We start from the raw sequence: 18,945 nt of genomic DNA, 5'->3' as shown, positions 1-18,945 counted from the left end.
ATGCTGCGGATCCTGTGTCTGGCACTCTGCGGCCTGCTGACCCGCACACGGGCGGACCCTGGGGCACTGCTGCGGCTGGGCATGGACATCATGAACCGCGGTGAGCTGGTGGGTGGGGTGTGGGGCCGGGGCGGGACAGGGGGTGGGTGGTAGGTAGTCACAGCTCATGTTTGCATGGCCTTGAGCATCCTATGATCCTCAAAGTAAACTTATAAGCAATACATTATTATTATTCCTGAGAAAATGCGATGACTTGCCCAAGGTCCTCCCACAAGTTGGAGGCAGAGCTGGAAATCCTGCTTCCTTGGAGCCTCTCCTTGGCCCTGATGGCAGGAGTTGGTGGCCACAAGTGAGCTGTGGGGGTGACAAACATGAGCCAAATCCCACTCAGCCAACAATTTGCTGTGAGACTTCAGGCAAGTCATTTACCCTCTCCGTGTTGCTGTTTGCTCATCTGTAAATGTAAAATGTAAAGAAATGTAAAATAGGGTGACCAGTCCTTTCTTGGCAAGATCCCATGAAATGTGAGATTAAAATTCCCTGAGGGGACTTCAGTAACATTTATTTTCCACCTCTAAGCTCCAGGACTTCTAGAGAAATGAAGTCACCTCCAGGGCAAGGGCTAATGACAGTTCTAACAGCTCAGTGTCTGCCCCTTCTCTGGGAGTTAGCCTGGGACTGTGATGGAGGTGTCTCTGGCGCGGCGTCATGGGGGTTGGGGCCTCCAGGCCCGGGGCATCAGAAGGTCTCTGCTGCAGGTACAGAATGAGCACTTTAACAGGCTCCTGGATGAGTTCCCTAGTCACCCAGGTTTGAGAGAGGCTGGGCCACAGGGAAAGTCGACTCTGGCTTGGGGTTCAGGCCTCCACGATGTGCCCCCTGAGAACTGCTCCAGTTTCTCTGTTGTGTCTCCCTGCCCTCCAGCCGTGCTGTATTCCTCTCTCTTCCCTCACCGTGCTGCCCTCTTCCCCCTTCCCCACCCTTGCACTTGCTGTGCCCTCTGCCCAGAGTGGCCCCTTTATCCATTTGCTTCCTGGTGAAAATTCCTATTCCTCCCTCAAGCACCAACTGATATGTCACCTCCTTCTAGAAGCCTTCCCAGCTCTTCCTTTCCTGGCCCAAACCCCTCATGTGGTTCCTCCAGCTACCTGCACTTGTTATGGCTCTTGTCACTTGTTTTTGTCATTGCTGGTGATTCTGTTTCCTTCATGAGGCTGGAGGAGGGCAGGGACTGGGCGCGACTCATCTCTGGGTCCCCAGATCACCCAGGCCAGGGTGGGGCACAGCGACTGGGGCATGTAGTGGTGCCACTTGTAAGTGGCATGGGCCTGAGATGCCTGAGAGAGTAGCACAGGGCAGGGAAGGAGTGGGGAGCCCAGCTGAGGGTCTCTCCGGACCCCTCCCCCTTTCCAGAGGTCCAGAGTGCCATGGATGAGAGTCACATCCTGGAGAAGATGGCAGCTGAGGCGGGCAAGAAACGGCCAGGGGTGAAACCCATCAAGGGCATCACCAAGTGAGCAGGGGAGGGTGGAGGGTGGTGGGGAGTGCAGGCTGGGACCTGAGGAGGCAGGAGGGGAGCTGGAGCAGGGTGGGGACCTCTTCTGCCTTACTGCTGGCTCACTGTGTGACCTGGGGCAGGTGACTCCACCTGCCAGGGCCTCTGTCTTCTCAGTCACCCACTGGGGACAATTCCTGTCCTGTTGTGAGTAGGGTCATGCAGAGGAGGCAGTGAGGTTGATAAGCCAAAATCCAACTTCCTGCCTGCAGCAGGAACTCACTGAATGTGTGTGACATTGAACGAGAAATCCTCAAATGGCAGAGCTGGCAAGGTATCTATAATCATCTAATGACAGGGCAAACTGGTTCCACGGCAAGTGTCATATGGGACTGATTGGTAGAGTCTGCCTGGAATGAAGAACTGAGGAGGGTCCTAGGGCACTCGCTCAACTGAGCAGGAAATAGGACTGTGATCGATTAGCAATGTCTGCCGAGAGCTCAGGATGGGCAGCTGGAGGTAGAGGTGCCACATCTTTGTTATCCTGGATCTTGACTGGTGGTTCTCAATCAGGGGTGAGTTTGCCTCCAAGGGACGTTTAACAATGTCTGGAGACATTTTTGGTTGTCACGACTTGCCAGGGAGGGGAGGGGAGATGCATCTAGTGCCTCTAGGGGGTAGGGGCCAGGGATGCTACTAAACATCCCATAACGCACAGGACAGCCTCCCACAGCAAAGAATTATCCTGCCCAAAATGTCAATAGTGCCACTGTTGAGAAACTTGGATCTAAGCAAACCTCCCCATTCTGCCAACGGGGAAACTGAGGCCTGTGGAAGGGAAGGGACCGGCCCAAGGCCACACATTAAGATAAGTGTCCTGACTCACACAAGAGTGCTTTCTGCGTACAAATTGGGTCATGTCCAGCCTTCTGTTTGTGTCTCACAATGGCCCCATGAGGCAGGCTTATCCCTGTGGCACGGGTTGAGGAATTTACCCAAGGCCTCCCAGCAAGGAGGTGGAGGAATAGGCTGAGGGCCTGGGTCTCGTCGCCTGGTGCTCATTGCTGTGGATATCTCTCCTGGCCCAGCCTGAAAGTGAAGGACGTGCAGCTGCCTGTCATCACGTTAAGCTTCGTACCTGGGGTGGGCATCTTCCAGTGTGTGTCCACGGGCATGACCATCACGGGCAAGAGGTGAGCATGGCGGGGGAGGGGAGGAGGGAAGGAGAATGGCCTCCTTGTCTCACCCTTACGTGCACATTTATTGAGCACCTACTGTGTACCACCTGGGTGCTGTGCTCTGAGATGATGCAAACTTGGTTCCTACCTTTGATGGGAACAAGACCTGAGCACAGACGATCATAGACTGAGGGATTGGCCTGGGACAGAAGAAGCATTGGTGGGGTGTTAGGGGGTAGGATCAGAAAAGGCTTTGATGATGATGAGATGATGACAGAGCAGGGTTTTGAAGGATGCATAGGAGTCCACCAAAGCAAGAGGGGAGAGGAAAGGCTGGTTGTGTGACCTTGGACAGATCCCATCCCCCTTTCTGTCCTGTGGGGTGGTCCCCCATCTTTCCCTCTCTCAGAGCTGCTGAGACTGTGGGTAAAGAGGAGACAGAGATGCCCATGACACCTGTCTGCCCCCTCCTCCAGCTTCATGGGAGGGAACATGGAGATCATCGTGGTCCTGAACATCACAGCCACCAACCGGCTTCTGCAGGACGAGGAGACAGGCCTCCCCACGTTCAAGAGTGAGGGCTGTGAGGTCATCCTGGTCAGCGTGAAGACCAACCTGCCTAGCAAGTAAGGGGCTCGGGGGCTGGGGAGGACGGCTGGGTCTGCATTGCCACTCCGGGCCAGCACTCCACTTCCTGGGCCACTGCACTTCCTTAGCCGTGTCCCTGCACATCCTGTACCTAACTTCCTGCCATCTGTGCCCCGTCCCCGTCCTCTGTGTCTAGCATGCTGCCTAAGGTGGTCAACAAGTTCCTGTACAGCACCCTACACAAGGTCCTCCTCGGCCTGGTGAGTGCCTGGAGCCAGCCTCCACCCCCAGCCGTGCGCTTACGCCAGGCCCGGCAGGTGTACTGTATCTCCGTGCTGGCCCTGATTGACCGAGAGCGGCTGACGGGATGCTGAGGCTGTGCTGGTTCAGTGGGAGAAAGTGCTGTGATCAGCTAGTGATGTCTGCCACAGCACGGAGGAGGAAATGGCGGGCTGTGTGTCACCACTTGCCGACCCTGCCTAGATCACCAGTCCCTGGGGAATGAGTCCTCACCAATTTTGCTGGCTGTGGTCGGGAGATCTGGATTCTAGTCCAGGCTCCTATTGACTTTCCCTGTGACTTGTGGCCTCGGTTTCCCATCCAGTCCCTGTCCCGCCAGGGCTCCTGGGACTCCCGGTAGAGTAGCATTCAGCTGTGAGGAGTGAGGCCCTCCATGCAGGGGGCCCCTCAGCCCAGCGCCCTCTCTGCTTGCAGATGTGTCCAGCCATCGATGCGGTCCTGGTGTATGTGAACAGGAAGTGGGCCAACCTGAGTGGTGAGTGTAGTAGCCCTGGCCATGCCTTGGTCCCACACGGGGACACGAGGGCAGCCGGACTTTGATGCTCCACTTCCCACTCAAGTGACTGCTCCCAGCCCGGCCTTGGGACTAGAGGGGGTCTGATGTCATGTGTCTGGCCATCCCCCTGTTGTCCAGTTAGGAAGCCTGAGGCCCTGAGGGACTGTGGGGTCCTCGCCTCTCAGCCCTCCTTCAATATTCTATCCATCACCCCCAGCCATTCTGGTTACTTGCACAACCAGAGTAGTATTCTCGACGGTGGTGATACCCGGCTCCTTCCTTTGCCAGGGGGATCTGCTGCCTCCATCATCTAGGGGTCCACAGGGCTCCCCAGTGTGGGGGAGAGGAAAGCCCAATGGCTGGGACTGAAGAAAACTGGTTCACATCCCCAGCAGTGTGGGCTGGGACAAGTCACTTCATCCTCCAAGCCTCAGTCTGCTCATCTGTAAAATAGAGCCGATAATCCTGACCCTGCCAGGCTGTTGTGAGGACCAAGCTGTGATACCTTTGGTGAACTCAAGGCTTGTGCCTGCAGAGTGATGTGAGGGGATGTGATTTTCCAGGTCAGGCACCATGCCTCCATTCTACAGATGAAACTACTGAGGCCCAGAGATGCTAAGCAACTTGCCTTGGGTCACACAGAGCGCCGGGGTTCCTGGGGCCCAGGTGAGGCTCAGCATCTGGCTGATGCTGACTTCTCTGGGATGCACCCGAGTTGGCGCCTGAGTGGAAACTTCTCTTTGCACAGCCCCCATGCCCGTGGGCCAGGTGGGCACCGTCAAATACGTCCTGACATCCATCCCGACCACCACAGCCAGCTACATCCAAGTGGACCTCAATGTAAGCACCAGGGGGCCACCAGGGGGCTGGAGTCTCAGCTCACCAACCTGAGTGGTGGGGGCCACTCCAGCCAAGGCAGGTGGTTGGACTGGGGCTGTGGGGGTGGGAGGGCCCCTCGGGCCCTGGGAGACCAGGCCCACCATGAGAGTGTTCCCTGACAGCGGGGCCCTCTCCTTTCTGCTCTAACATGAACCCTGAATCCTGAGCTGATTTCCAGGACTGCCACCTCCACACTCCTCCCTTCTCCCAAGGCTGTCTGCTCCTCCCAATGAGGGGCTCACCCAGCTGTACCCCACCATTGCACAGAGGGGAACACTGAGGCCCAGCAGGGAGGCAGCGCTTGGCTAGGGTCCCACCGTGAGTTGGTGACAGAGTTGGGTCCTCACCCAGGTCTCCAGAGCCCCAGGTGACTAGGTAAGATGCATCTTCCAGGAATGGGAAGACAAATCCCAAGAAGTCGTCTCCCTGTAAAGTCCTCCTTTGGCGTGGTTCTTACAGGCCCCACACTATTTTCCACTTACTCTTTCTCCTGAGAATAAACAGAAAACACACTCTGCCTACATGAGGGCCCCACCAGTCGAGTCAGATCAACGGAGATTACTTGAGCAGTCCCGGGAGGAACCGCCAGTGGACTCCCTCATCCTCTCGGGCCTCAGTCTACCCATCTGCACATGGGGAGAGTTGAGCCATTGAAGCCTGAGGGCTCTGGCTCTAACAGCTATTCACTTGCTGCCTTGGGCTGGTTTGAGCGCTGCTAGTTTGGAGGACTGAGACTCACTCCGGCCACCGCCCTTCATGGCCAAGGCTGAGTGTCTCTCTCCCGGCTGTCCCACAGCCTGTGGTGCAGCAGCAAGAGGGCAACACCATCGAGCCTGCCGATGCCGGGGAGCCCCTCGAGTTCCCCGAGGACTATGCTAAAGGCTCCTCACGGCTGCTGCTCTCGGCCGCCTTCCTCACAGCAGAGCTTGCCCTTCTGCAGAAGTCCTTTGATGTGAACTTCCAGGATATGGTGGTGAGCTGCCCAGGCCCCCTGTCCGCAGTCTGCATCTGCCCCCTGTAATGACAGCCCCTGCCTGGTGTGTCCATTCTGAGAATTATCCTGTGGTTGTGGGCAACACTAGGACTGGGAGATGCCAGGACTGATTTGGGTTTCTATCATCAGTTCACCCATCTCTCTGTCCCTGTAACCACCATCTACTCATCCATCCATCCAGTTCCATACAACCAGGTATTGGTTCACCAACCTACAACTCTCATGCATTGGCCGTTCAACCACCTTCTTTTTATCTAGTCATGATCAGCCCACCTATCTCTCTCGCTACCATGTATTCATGCCCTAGACTCTATCCTTCCAGCTAGCATCCATTCCTCCCTTCATATCATCCACATCTAGAACAGGGCCTGACACTACTGAATGAATGAATCTATGCATCTGTCATTTACCACCCAAACATTCATCTCCCCACCCATCTACCCACCAAATTCTCCATTATCCATCCTACTACTCATCCACTCATCCATCCATCCATCCATCCCCACTGATCCCATTCATCCCTCCATCTATGCACCCACCATCCATCCACGTACCTTCCCATTGATCCTCCCACTCATCAATCCATTTATCATCCATTCTCCCATTCGTTTATCAGACCATTCCACCATCTTCCCATCCACCCGTCCTTCCATCCATCATTCCTTTCATCCCTCCACCCACCCATCCACTTGCCCATCTATCTGTTGTTCCTTCTCCTACACAAACACTCATCCATCCATCCACCCATCCATTCACCCACTCATCAGTTTACCCATCCTCATCCATCCATCCATCCACAAATCCATCCACTCACCCCTCTCTCCTCCATCGCATCCACGCATTCTCCCATCTATCTGCCCACTTTTTCATCCAACAGCATTTTCTCAGCATTTGACCTTCTGCTCAGATCTGTGGGCATTGGAATGTGAAAGCCACAGTCTGGGCTACCCAGGAGCATGTTATCTACCTAATCACAGAGCGATAAGTGTTTTGATGAAGGGAAGCTCAGAGGGCACACCTTATTAAGTCAGAGGTGTTTGTTATGATGGGTCAGGAAGGCCTCAGTAATCCTAACCTCAGCTTTTATTTTGTAGATTGGCAAGCTGCCCTCACAAACCACCGAGACGCTGGCTGGCTTCATCCCTGAAGTGAGTGCCCTGACTACCCGCGATCACTGTGCCCTGCCCTGCCACGGTCGCCAGCGAAGGGACAGGGCTTTGGGAGGCAGCTTTTCAGTGCCACGTCTCCCTTGGCCAGTGTGGAATCGTCCAACTTCTCCATAAAGTACCCTCTTGGCCCAGCACAGAAACAGCTCAGCTTTTATGCTTCGTGCTTTCTATGTCCAACGGAGAAAGAGCCAGATTGTCTGTTTTGTTTCTTTTATTTCCTGATAGACACATCCCAGCCTTTGCATGTCGTGCTTCCTGTGTCCAAGGTAGAAATCACCTATTTCCTGAGGGAGTCCTGGTTTCAGCTGAAGCCACAGTCTGAGGGTTGGCCCTGAGGGGAGTTCCCTGGTTTCTGTAGGTGGCTGAGGCCTATCCCAAGCCGAAGCCCTTAGTGGCCCAGATCAGGATAAACAAGCCCCCCACAGTCACCGCGAAGACAGGCAAGAGTCTGCTGCACCTCCACGGCACCCTGCAGATGTTCGCTGCCCGGCGGCGGGGCAGGGCTCCCGTGTCCCTCTTTCTCCTGGAAATTGTGAGTGGAGTCTGTTCCCCTTTAGGCCCAACCTCGTGGATCTTCAAGGCTGGAGCTGGGGATTTCAGTTGATAGCCAAGTAATGGAGTGAAGGGTTCTCAGTTAATCTCAGTTGTGTGAGCCTAACCTCCGGGGCACTTCTCCTGATGTCTGATCCTGGCTCTGCCATTGAACCTTTGAATAGCTAGAAAGATCAACAAAAGGAGGGTCAGTAGATTAGTCCTTCCTTTCTCTCTCCTCCCTCCCTTTCTTTCTCCTTCTCTCTCTTCTTTCCTCCTCCCTCCAACATTTATTACCATCTATAAGGGCAGTGAAGGGCTCACTCTGGGGACTGTGGGAGCCTAGAGAGATCCCAAATCTAGTGCGAGGAAATCATAGAGGACTTCCCAGAGGAGGTGATGCCTGAGCTATGTTTTGAAGGTTGAGCAGGAGCTGGCCAGGGAAAGGGTTGATGTTGGGAAGGCTGGTGATGGAGGGCACTCCAAGCAGAGGTCATAGGATGTACAAAGGCCTGAGGCAATAACACAGTGTGTACAGGGACCACAAGCACGCCAGGTATTTCTGAGAGTGCTGTCCTGGGCCAGATACAGGGAAGAGGAGGAGCCTGGGCTAGCGGCATGGGGATACTGCTGGGTTCAGTTCCTGAAGGTGGGATGGGCAGAGAAGAAGACCCTGCTTTGTCTAGGCGGTGGTGGTGGTGCTTGGAAGGTGGTAAAACCCGTGATTTTATGAGCCCTGATGGGGGACCCACTGCCTTCTCCATGCTTCCCCCCACGCCAGCACTTCAACCTGAGAATCCAGTACTCAGTCCGCGAGGACAGGCTGCAGATGGCCACCTCTCTGGACAGGTAGGAGTCTGCTGCCCACGCGGCATCCCTGTCCCCCTGCCTGGGCATTACCAACACCACTTGGCTTCCTGCTCCTGGGTCTCCCTTTGATCCATCCAGCATGGCCCACGCTGTCAGGCTGCTCTGCTCACTATCCCCATTCTAGAACTCTCAATGGCTCCCCATTGTCTGCATGATCTTTTCTCAAATCCTGGCCCTCAAGGCCCTTCTGAAATTCTCCCATCGCTGCTCCCACCGTTCCACTAGGCCCTTGCACAGTGAGTCTGATCACGGGCCCATGTCCCCTTTTCCACTCATAGGCTTTTGTCCATGCCATCCAAATGCCACCTGCCAGTCAGTGCCTGCCTCAAATGCCACCTCCTTCAGGAAGCCTTTCCTTATACTAACAACAGCTAACATTCATAGAGCTCTGTCTGTGTGTGAGGCACTTGTTATACACATTATAATCATCATCCCACTTCAACATCCTAGTTTATATTCAGTTGCTCATTAATTTTTTTATTGGCCTTCGTCTTTGCTCTGACTCGTATTAGGCCAGAATGCTTTCAGTTGCAAGAGACAGTTCCAACTTTAACTGGCTTAAGCCCAAAAGGGGATCCTTTGGCTCATATGATTGAAACTCTAGGGGTATACTGCTTTCAGGCATGGCTGGATCTAGGTGTGCAAAGTCCTCAAAAATCTGTCTCTCTCCTTCCTTGGCCTTTGCTGTCTACTTTGTTGGCTAAATTCCCAGGCAGCCTCTCCCCAGGTGGTGGCAAAGTGACCCCAACAACAAGAGAGGCCCCTTGTCCAATAGTTCTAACAAAGTTACCAAGGCTGATTCTCATTGGTCTAACATTGATCACATGACTACCCTAAGCTAATCACTGTCACTCAAGAGATGGAATGCTCTGATTGGTCAGGCCTGGGTCATGTGCTCACCCAGGGGCTCTGGGCTCAGCCCCACCTGAATGCCTTGGAATGAGAGTGGAAAATGGAGGGTCTGTTACTGGAATAGAGAAGAGCTGTTGGGAAGATAGAGCCACCAGATGACCATCACACGGCCAGTTCTGGTGCCAACATGTATTAGTGCCCAGTGGAGGCTGTGCAGGGGAGGGGGCCGGGCGAGGGGCCCCAGTTCTGTGTCCTGCAAGGATCTGGGAATGACTACTTGAGCCACAAACCTCTGCATACTGGGCCTCGGGTGGGAGCAATAGACATGGCCAGGGGTCCCAGAGGGAAGAGTCAGGACCAATGAGAGGAGGCGGTGGTTTGAGCTGTGGGAAGCAAAATGGGCTGTGATGAAAGGTGGTGAGTGCCCCCTCATAGGCAGCATGCAAGCCGAGGTTTATGAGCACAGGCTCTGAAGGCTGTAGAGGAGAGTTCTGCATCAGGGAGGGGTTGGGGGGGTGTGAGATCCCCTTTCTCCAGGGCCGGGGCGGTGGCTCTGACTGCCTTCCTCACTGCTTCTTTCCTTTTCCCTTGCAGATTGCTGAGCCTGTCCCGGGCATCCTCATCTGTTGGCACCTTCAATGTAAGTGTCCCAAGTGCTTCTGCCTGGTCTGGCTTGAGGGCAAGACTGGGTCTATTCTCCTTTGAGACTGCAGGGAAAGGCCCTGCCACGGAGGCAGAGTGAATAGAGCAGGTCATTGTGGGGCCTGGGGTTTCTGACTTGCTGTGTGACCCTGGGAAAGTCACTTAGCTTCTCTGGGTCTGTTTCTTTGTCTGGATAGAATCTGGACATCTCCCTGGACTGATTTTTAAAACACTGTCATGTGTAGCAGCAGTCTGAGCTGGCTTGGTTGGCCCAGCTGTCGTTTTCATTAGTCTCTGTAGCCTCAGGGTCCAACCCAGAAGCTGACCCAGCTGGTGCTAATAATAATAACAACAATAGCACTTACTCCACTATGTGCTTTACTCAAACTCATGGAATCCCTGTGAGTAGGTGCTATTACATTCCACGTTCACAGATGGGGAAACTGAGGTACAGAGAGGTCGTGAATGAATGACTGATCGAAGCTACTGAGTTTTCAGTAGGAGCAGGAATGGGGTCCCCAGTCCCCTCAGTGTGTCCTGAATTCCTCTGTGCCTGCACACGAGCCAAGGCCCACATGTCACCTGCACAGGGACTAAGCAGAGGTGAAGGGCATCAGCCTACGGTCAGACAGGGTCAGGCCTCGTTCTGATGCTAGGGGGACAAACTATACAATGTCTCTCATATTCACTCCTGTGGTCCCCGGACCCAGTTGGAGCGAACAATTCTGTTGAACTGAAGTGAGTGATGGGATGTGGGTATTTTCTCTCTTTCCCCCAGGTGAAGGAATTGACTGGCTTCATCAAGGGTTATCTCCAAGAAGCCTACATCCCGGTCATCAACGGTGAGGGCTCCAACAGGCCTTGATTGTGCTGCTGCCAAGAAGCACTCTAAGTGGGAAGGGATGCCACCTGGGTGGTCTCAAAGCCCCTCCACTGACACCAGATGGGGGAGGCTAAAAGGGAGTGGATGGTCATTGCTGAATCTTTGAGGGTGATGAAGTCTTAATGTCACCTCCCTGGGTACTAAAGGCCTGTCCCATAATCTGGGACGCTTGACCCCTGACCCCACACCATGAGTCAGATCTTGACCCAGACCTGGGATGTAAACACATGGTGATCTGCTTATGCTTTCTATGCCTGTGCAGCTGGCAGACATCACGAGTCAATCACTGCACTATTCCCCACTACTGGGCTCCAGGCAGCCACTCCTTAATCAATTGCAGAGCAGTCAGGCTGAAATGACTCTGTTTCTCAGATGTGCTCCAAGTCGGGCTCCCACTCCCGGGCTTTCTGGACATGAATTACAACCTGGCCGAGGTGGACATAGTGGAGGTGAGGAAGGGAAGGCCTCGTGGGTCAACACTTTCAGCCAGTGAGTGATGAGCAAAAGCCTGCCTCTCTCATCCTGGAGGGAGCAGGGCTGAGAAGGGCAGTGGCCGTCAGTACAGTCCTGCCAGTCGCTTGAGCAAGAGCGACTGCCCCTGAGAACCTGGGCCCCCCTTGGCCAGGGGCTCCCTAGGAGGAAACCAGTTCTGCTTCTCTCCGCCCCTGCCACCGTGGGCAAATTACTTCACCTTTCTTTATGCCTCTACTTTCTGTTGCTTAAAATGAGGAGATAATATGTGTATCCACCTCGGAGAGCTGTTGTGATGGTTCACTGAGATAATTCACCTAAAAGCATACAGTAAGTGCTCAATAAGCATTAGCTTTACATTGCATGCCAAGCATTGTGCTTGGAGCATGAAACGTGCATTTTTCTCATTCGATCTCTCCCCTCTGGGAAGCAGGGTGCTTGTCCCCACTTGACCATTGAGAAGACTGAGGCTCAGAGAGGTGAAGGGTCACCAGGCGAGTCTAGTTCAGCCTTTGCTCTTAAACACCACGCTGGTTTCCATTTCCCGGCCACGGCGCGTTCCATCCCATCCTGCACCTGGGTGGCCCCCGTCATTGCTCCCGGCACTGCCACCTGGCCCCTTGCCTCCTGCCAGAACGCCCTGCTGCTGGACCTGAAGCTGGACTGACTCGGCCGGATTCACCCGCCAGCTGCCTGCACACGCTGCCGACCGGCTGCACCCTGTGGAGGAGCCTCCGACTGGCGCCGGCTGGCCTGGCCCGTCCCACCCGTGGCCGCTGCCTCTGACGAGGCGTGAGCGGGCAGGCCTGGCTGGGGCCTGGGCAATAAACGGGAGAAAGGCCCTTACAAACATCTGGTGCTTCCAGCTCTTTATTTGGAGCAAATCGATGGGTGGCTTTTCTTCCCCTTTGGTGGGTTTTAGGTCTAAGACCGGCTTGGGGTCTGACGGAGGCTGGTCACAGCCTTGGGGGCAGGCTTGAGCACATACTGAGCACCTGCTGAATGCCCTGCTCGGGGCTTTACTTGCATCATCTCATTTCATCCACACAATAACCCCATGGTGGGAGGGCAATCGTTGCCGTCCCCACTTTACAGATGAGGAAACTGAGGCAGGGAGGTCAACTCTTTTGCCCAAGGTCACACAGTTTAGCAAGTGTCAAAGCTCTCCTCCTCCCCCACCCCCATCTTAGCTGCCTGCCCCAAATCTTGGCATCTTGAGTGAGCCTTTAGAAGCCTGGGGTGCTCCCAGGAGTTCCGCCCGAGTCACCCCCTTCAATCCTCACAAAGTTGAGGGAGGTGTGGACTGTCCCCATTTCACAGATGAGGAAAGTGAGGCTCAGAGAAGTGGAACAACTGGCCCCAGGCCACCTGGCAAGTCAGGGAACAGAGCTGGGATCGGAATTTGGGCTCTGGAGCCACTCTGCCTGGGTTCAAATCCTGGCTCTGCCTCCTCACTGCTGTGTGCCCTGGACAAGTCACTTCACCTCTCTGAGCCTGTTTGCTCACCTGTAAAATGGGAGTGATGGCAGTACCAACCTCGGCAGTGTTGTTGTGAGGATTGAATGAATCAAATCACAGAAAGTGCTTGGCACAGCGCCGGGCCCCCAGGAAGTGCTCAGTAAATGTCAGCCACGGGGGAGTCTCTGAGGCTGAGAGACGCGAACAGGCGTGTCTGCGTAGGAGTCAGGGGGGAGGGTGCTAATTGTGCGAGACCACGTGCCAGTGTGTGTGTCCTCGAGCACGTGTCAGCGTACGCACAGCCTGTGGGTCAGGGCAGCCTGGGCGTCTGCAGCCGGTGTGTCCGGTTGTGGAGGGCCGTGTGTGGAGAGACCTGTGGTGTCTGTGTCCCCATGTTCACTCCTACGTCGTCTGTGCCGAGGGTGTTTCCAAGTCTCACAGACGAATTCATGTGAGGACCGGCTCCTGATGCTTGTCATACCTGCCCCGTCACCTCTCCTGGGATTGATGCTGACACGATTCTTTAAATCGACTCCTTTTGAAAGTAAATGTTGGGGCTGGCCCCGTGGCACACAGTGGTTGAGTTCAGCACATTCCGCTTTGACCGACCCAGGTTCGCGGGTTCGGATCCTGGGTGTGGACCTACACCACTCGTCAGCCACGCTGTGGTGGCGACCCACATATAAAGTGGAGGAAGATTGGCACAGATGTTAGCTCAGAGCTAATCCTCCTCAGCAAAAAAAAAAAAAAAAAAGTAAACGTTGTATACCTTAAATTTACACAAGGTTATACATCAAATCTATTTCAATTAAAAATAAACAAAAGTAAATGTATGTTTATACATAGTAAAGTTAGAAATACGTTTTAAAATAAATGTATTCTAAGTGGACCCTGAAAATCATTGTCATTTGCTAGAATGTAAAAAAAAAAATTTATAACTTTGAAAAAAAAATGTACATCAGGTCCTCCTACGATCAGTTGGTGCACCAGCCCTGGAAACTGTTGGGGTGATGGCCGTGTCTGTGTGTCCGTGTATTGGTGTGTGCGTCTGTCAGATGTCTTTGTCTCTGTGGGGGTGAGTCTTTGTATGCGGGGGGTCTGGGTGGGTCTGTGAGGGTGGGGAGTCCGTGTCTGGGCACACAAGTGTCTGTGGGTGGTGTGGGGTGTTCGGAGGCCTGCTCCGGAGGCCAGTGCTCCTGGAGCCTATGGGGCCCCAACAGGTCGGCCCTGTTGCAGCCTGGCCCACGTCCACGCTGCAGGGGAGGGAGGGAGGACCCTCCCTCGCCTTGGCCCGGATGCCAGGGCCATCCCCTTGTCCCTCACCGTTGGCCCTAATCCTATCACCTATCATTTCCTTGGCTCTGGGACAATGGCAGCCTTGAGACAGGCCTGGCAGATACAGACTCCTGGGTGATCCGTGGGTGGCTGACGCCCAACCCTAGGCATGCCAGAGACGCCCCTCCACTCCTCCAATCCCGCCTTTGGATGTTCACATGGCCATGCAAAGCCTCAGTGCCACCCTCCTCAGCCCAGTGCCCAGATGGGGGAAACCAAGGCACAAAGCTGTGACAGTCAGGAGGCCTGGGTTCTCGCCTTGGTGCAACCAGGGGCACACTGTGTGGCCTTGGACAAGCCACAGCTCCTTTCTCGACCCAGTTTTCCCATCTGGGAAATGGGAGAGGGATTGGATGCTCTGACCTCTAATCTGATTTCAACATTCTTGGGGGGTCAGTTACCCCAGATTCACCCTGGGGGCTGGGCCGGCAAGGAGAGCCCTGCGCCGTGACCCCACCCCCAGGGGAGGCAGTGATGGAGGATCTGTGCCCATGGGCTCTGCTCACCTTCCGAGACTCCCAACCTTAGATGAGGAGGTGGAGGCTCTGAGAGATGAAGGGCACACGTGTGTGTGGAGACGGGACTTGAACCCTGGCTGCCTGAGTCCACGTCTCCTCCTTGCTCCTTCTCACCACACTCAGCAGCGGGATGCATCATCCTCCTTTAAGGAGACCGAGGTCCAGAGAGGGTGTGTGACTGGCTCAAGGTCATGGAGCAAGAATAGAGCAGAGCCAGGTCTTTGATCCTGGGTTCACAGCTACTGACGCCAGGCAGCCCACTCCCGGGAAGATGAAGACCCCTCAACACTCCCGCATCTGTGTCACACCAGTCACCGCCCACCCCGCCCCCCGCCTTCTCCCTTCCCAGCCCACTCTCAGCTCAGGTACCTCCGGGAAGGCCTCCCAGGGGTCTCGCCATCGTCTGCATTTCTCTGGCACCCTTGGCACCCCTTCCTTGATGCCCTAAACTCCATTTCCAGGATGCCTGTCCTCACAGCCAGACCAGGCAGGTGAGGGGGGGCACCTTTAATATCAGCCCATTTTGCAGACGGGGAAACTGTAGCTCTGCGAGGTGTCACTTGACAGTGAGTAACAGAGTCAGGATTTGAGCCCAGGCATTCTGGCTCCAGAGCCGGCACTCTAGAGGCTAATGCCCAGGGGCATCTCTCCTCCTCAAGTCCCTCCCTGCTCTAATCCCCTCCTTGGCTCCCCATCACCCGCACCAGGGCTCTCAACAGGGCTGCACACCAGATTGCCCCCCGAGGCTTGTTAACATGCCGGTTCCCGGGCCCTCTGCCCCTGGCCTGTTGAGTCAGGGTTGCAAGGTGGGGCCTCGAGACATGTATTTGAGTTAATCCCTTCCCATGGGCACCCCTGACTTGGCTTGGCTGCATGAGGGGGCTTCCAGGTGCCTGGGGAGCTGGTGGGGTTGGAGTCTCCTCTGCGGTGGGGTCTGGAAGGCATCAGGGAAGATAAGGCAGATCAGAAACTAGGTATTCTTCTTCTCCCTTCCACAGGGCCGGCCGGGCAGTGGCGAGTGTTAGAGTCAGACGGCCCGGCTGGACTCCTGTGACCTTGAGCCAGCAGTTTCCCCTGGAGAGCCTTGTCCTCGAGTTTAAGAAGGGGCGATGACGATTGCGCTGATCTCACTGTCGCTGTGGTGACTATACAGATTCATACACATCAGTGCCTTGCAAACAGTGAGTGCTCAATAAACGCTAAGTTCTCGCTTTCCCTCCTCCTCCTGCAAAGAAATGGCGGTGCCCAGTGCTGGCGAGGACGCAGTGACTCTCCCCGACCGAGGGTGGGAGTGCCCCGTGGCCGAGCCACTGTGGAGAGCCCCAGCTGTATCTAGAAAAGCTGAACGTGTGCGTGCACCGCCGTGCTGGCTCGTCACCCCAGAGAAATGAGAAATGAAAACATACGTCCCCAAAAAGACCTGACAAGAGTGTGCACAGTAGCCTTATTCACAACAGCCAACAACTGGCAAGCCCAGGTGCTCTGGACAGGAGAATGGGTAAACTGCGTGTGCACGTGACGGAGAGGTATACAGCAAAGGACAAAGCATTGCCTCACACGTGAGTGAATTGCAGACTCAGAGCGTGGGGGAAGCCGCACACACGAGCCTACACGTGTGCCTTCCGTTCCCGTGAGCCTCAAGAGCATCCTGGGCGCGTCCTGGGCGTTGTGTCAGAGGTCAGGACAGGGGTCACCCTTGGGGGGCAGAGACTTCGAGGGGACACGAGGGGGCTTCTGGAGTACTCAGTCTGTGAAAATTACGATCTGGGCCCTTCTCTGTATGTGCTTTATATTTCAATAAAAAGTTTATTTTTTTAAAAAGTGGCGTGGTTGAGTAACCTGGCTCAGTGTCTAAAGTCGTCAGGGTGAGGGTTGCCTGGTCAGGGGTTCAGAGGTTGTGAGGTGAACGAGGCAATACCATCCCTCCTCCCCATCTCACTGGGCGGGGGCTCAGGACCGCATATCGGAGATGGACCACAGACACTCAGAGACATGGTTACAGCCCGCATGTCACAGTCTCTGAGAGAGGAAGTCCCAGGGGCCCAGAAGGGGTGCCCCACCCAGTTTGGGGTTCAGGAAGGCTTCCCAGAGGAGGCAAGGCCTGAGCCAGTACCTGCAGAAGAATTGCAAATGAAAACCAAAGTCTGTACATCCATACAGTAACCTGAAGGGCCCCATCACCTACTCGGCCCACGTCTTCCCTCCCCTCCAACCGCGCAGGCCTCCTGTCTTCTTGCTGTACATTGCCTCAGGGCCTTTGTACTTGCCCTTCCCTCTGCCTGGCCGGCTCTTCCCCAGATATCCCCCTGGCCACTCCCTCTCCTCCTGTGGGTCGAAAGACACCCCTACTCCCAGAGGGGGCCTCCCCTGACTACCATATTGAGAACTGCGCCCTCCCCACTCTCCTGAGCCCCTTCCCTGTTTGATTTCTGCCATCAGCCTCCGACTGTATCACGTGCTCATCTGTTCCCTCCAGGGCTGTGCTGTCCAGTACAATGGCCAATAGCCACACGGGGTAACTGAGCACCTGAAATGTGGCGAGGCCAAATCTGGTGACCCATCAGTTGGTTTCCAAGACTTAGCACGAGAAAAAGAATCTAGAGTATCTCACTAATAATTTTATATTGATTAAATGTTAAATGATAATATTTTGGATATATTGGGTTAAACTAGCGGTTAAGTGCGCGTGCTCCGCTTTGGCAGCCCGGGGTTTGCAGGTTCAGATCCCGGGCGCGCACCAACGCACCACTTATCAGGCCATGCTGTGGCAGTGTCCCATATAAAGTAGAGGAGGATGGGCACAGATGTTAGCCCAGGGCTGATCTTCCTCAGCAAAAAGAGGAGGATTGGCATCGGATGTTAGCTCAGGGCTCATCTTCCTCACACACACACACACAAAAATTAATTTCCCTTGTTTCTTTTAAAAAAATGTGGCTACTAAAAAAATTTTAAATTGTGTTGTATTTCCACTGGTCACCTCCCTCAGGACGGCGGACTGGTCTCTTTTGTTTACGCTGTCTCTCCAGCACCTAGCAAACAGTAGGCACTCCTGCTGAAGAATGAATGAATGAATGGATGAATGAATGAATTTCTCTCCACTGTCATCCGCACCAGCCTCAAGAAGGGGACAAAGCAGCCTGCTCCGGCACGCCGGGGACACTGGGCTGTGGGAGGGGGAGGGGAGGTGGATGGTGTCCCTTCCCCAAGGCCGCCCGGAGTTCCTCTCTGCAGGCCCCATGGCTGATCCACACCAGGCCTGAGTGGGGGGTGGCAGAGGGTCAGAGGATCCAGCAGCCTTAAGCTCCTTCCTTCCTCCTTGGGCCTTGGGGGTACGGGGGGGGCACAGCGGATTCTGTGCCATTGGAGTGGCCCTTGGGGAACCCTGGAGGGAGACCCCCAAGGTGGGCTGAATCCCCACCCCCGCCCCCAGCTCTGAGGGAGGTGGCTGCCTCTGCAGCCCCCACGCCTTCATTGCTGCCCCGAGGCACCAACCCCAGCCCCCTTACTCCCCCTTCACTCTCCCCCAGAAGGAAGGCTTAGCCCAGGCCCCGCGGGGAAAACCGCAATTTACTTCTGGCGTGACACGTTGACGGATTTCTGGCGGCTGTGCCCCCTTTGTGTCCCCAGAGCCGTTATGGGCATATAAGGGCTGCGCCCAGGCCCCAGCGGGTGGAGGAGCCGACAGGAGGCCAGGAACCCCCACCTGCCCCTTGTGCAGCTGCAGGAGCGGGTAAGGCAGCTCCAGGTCCCCAGCCATTGACCTGCGACCATCCTGCTGTCCCATCCGAATAACGGGCACAGAAGGAATTCACCCTAGGAGGGCACTGCGGATACCCCGAGGATGATGGAAGAAAAAAACCCCATTTTACAGATGGGAAAACTGGGGCCCAGAGAGGCGCAAGCGCAGTGATGGGTGGGCTGAGGACAGAATCGTTCTATGAAGAGGCCCAGAGGGGGGTCCATTTTCCTCTAAGCCACAGAAACCCAATGGCTTCCCATGTGGGACTATTTCCTGCTGGGAGAGACCCAGAGGTTACAGGGAGCTGCTCTGGGACACGTCTTAGGGAAAAAAGACAGACTTGCCAAGACTGTTGCTGGTTCATAGGGTGCCCACGTGTACCATCGTGCAAAGGAGGAAGAGGTGCCTTCTCCTGGCGGACACAGGCTGTGCCAGGGCAAATGGCTGGCGAATGATGTGGGGCTGAACTTCCATCCCCTTTCACGCCCTCAGCAGATGCCCCCCCCTGCAGCACACAATCATGCAGAGAAGTCTTAGACACTGTCAC

The 18,945-nt window shown here is 55.1% G+C and overlaps 1 protein-coding gene across 1 annotated transcript; it reads left to right on the top strand.

Moving 5' to 3' along the window:
- On the top strand, positions 1 to 12,181 carry BPIFB6 (BPI fold containing family B member 6). Its single transcript, XM_058562933.1, has 15 exons — positions 1 to 97; positions 1,414 to 1,513; positions 2,584 to 2,688; positions 3,150 to 3,299; positions 3,458 to 3,521; positions 3,976 to 4,036; positions 4,806 to 4,897; positions 5,733 to 5,909; positions 7,025 to 7,078; positions 7,458 to 7,631; positions 8,412 to 8,479; positions 9,947 to 9,992; positions 10,773 to 10,836; positions 11,250 to 11,326; positions 11,983 to 12,181. The coding sequence occupies exons 1-15, from the start codon at positions 1 to 3 to the stop codon at positions 12,013 to 12,015; spliced, it is 1,362 nt and encodes a 453-aa protein (XP_058418916.1). The 3' UTR covers positions 12,016 to 12,181.
- Positions 12,182 to 18,945: the final 6,764 nt, after the last annotated feature.

The sequence above is a fragment of the Diceros bicornis genome, chromosome 19, assembly GCF_020826845.1.
Source record: "Diceros bicornis minor isolate mBicDic1 chromosome 19, mDicBic1.mat.cur, whole genome shotgun sequence".
NCBI classification, from domain to species: domain Eukaryota; kingdom Metazoa; phylum Chordata; class Mammalia; order Perissodactyla; family Rhinocerotidae; genus Diceros; species Diceros bicornis.
Note: the sequence above shows the minus strand (reverse complement) of the source record. Positions and strands in the feature narration are given on the sequence as shown.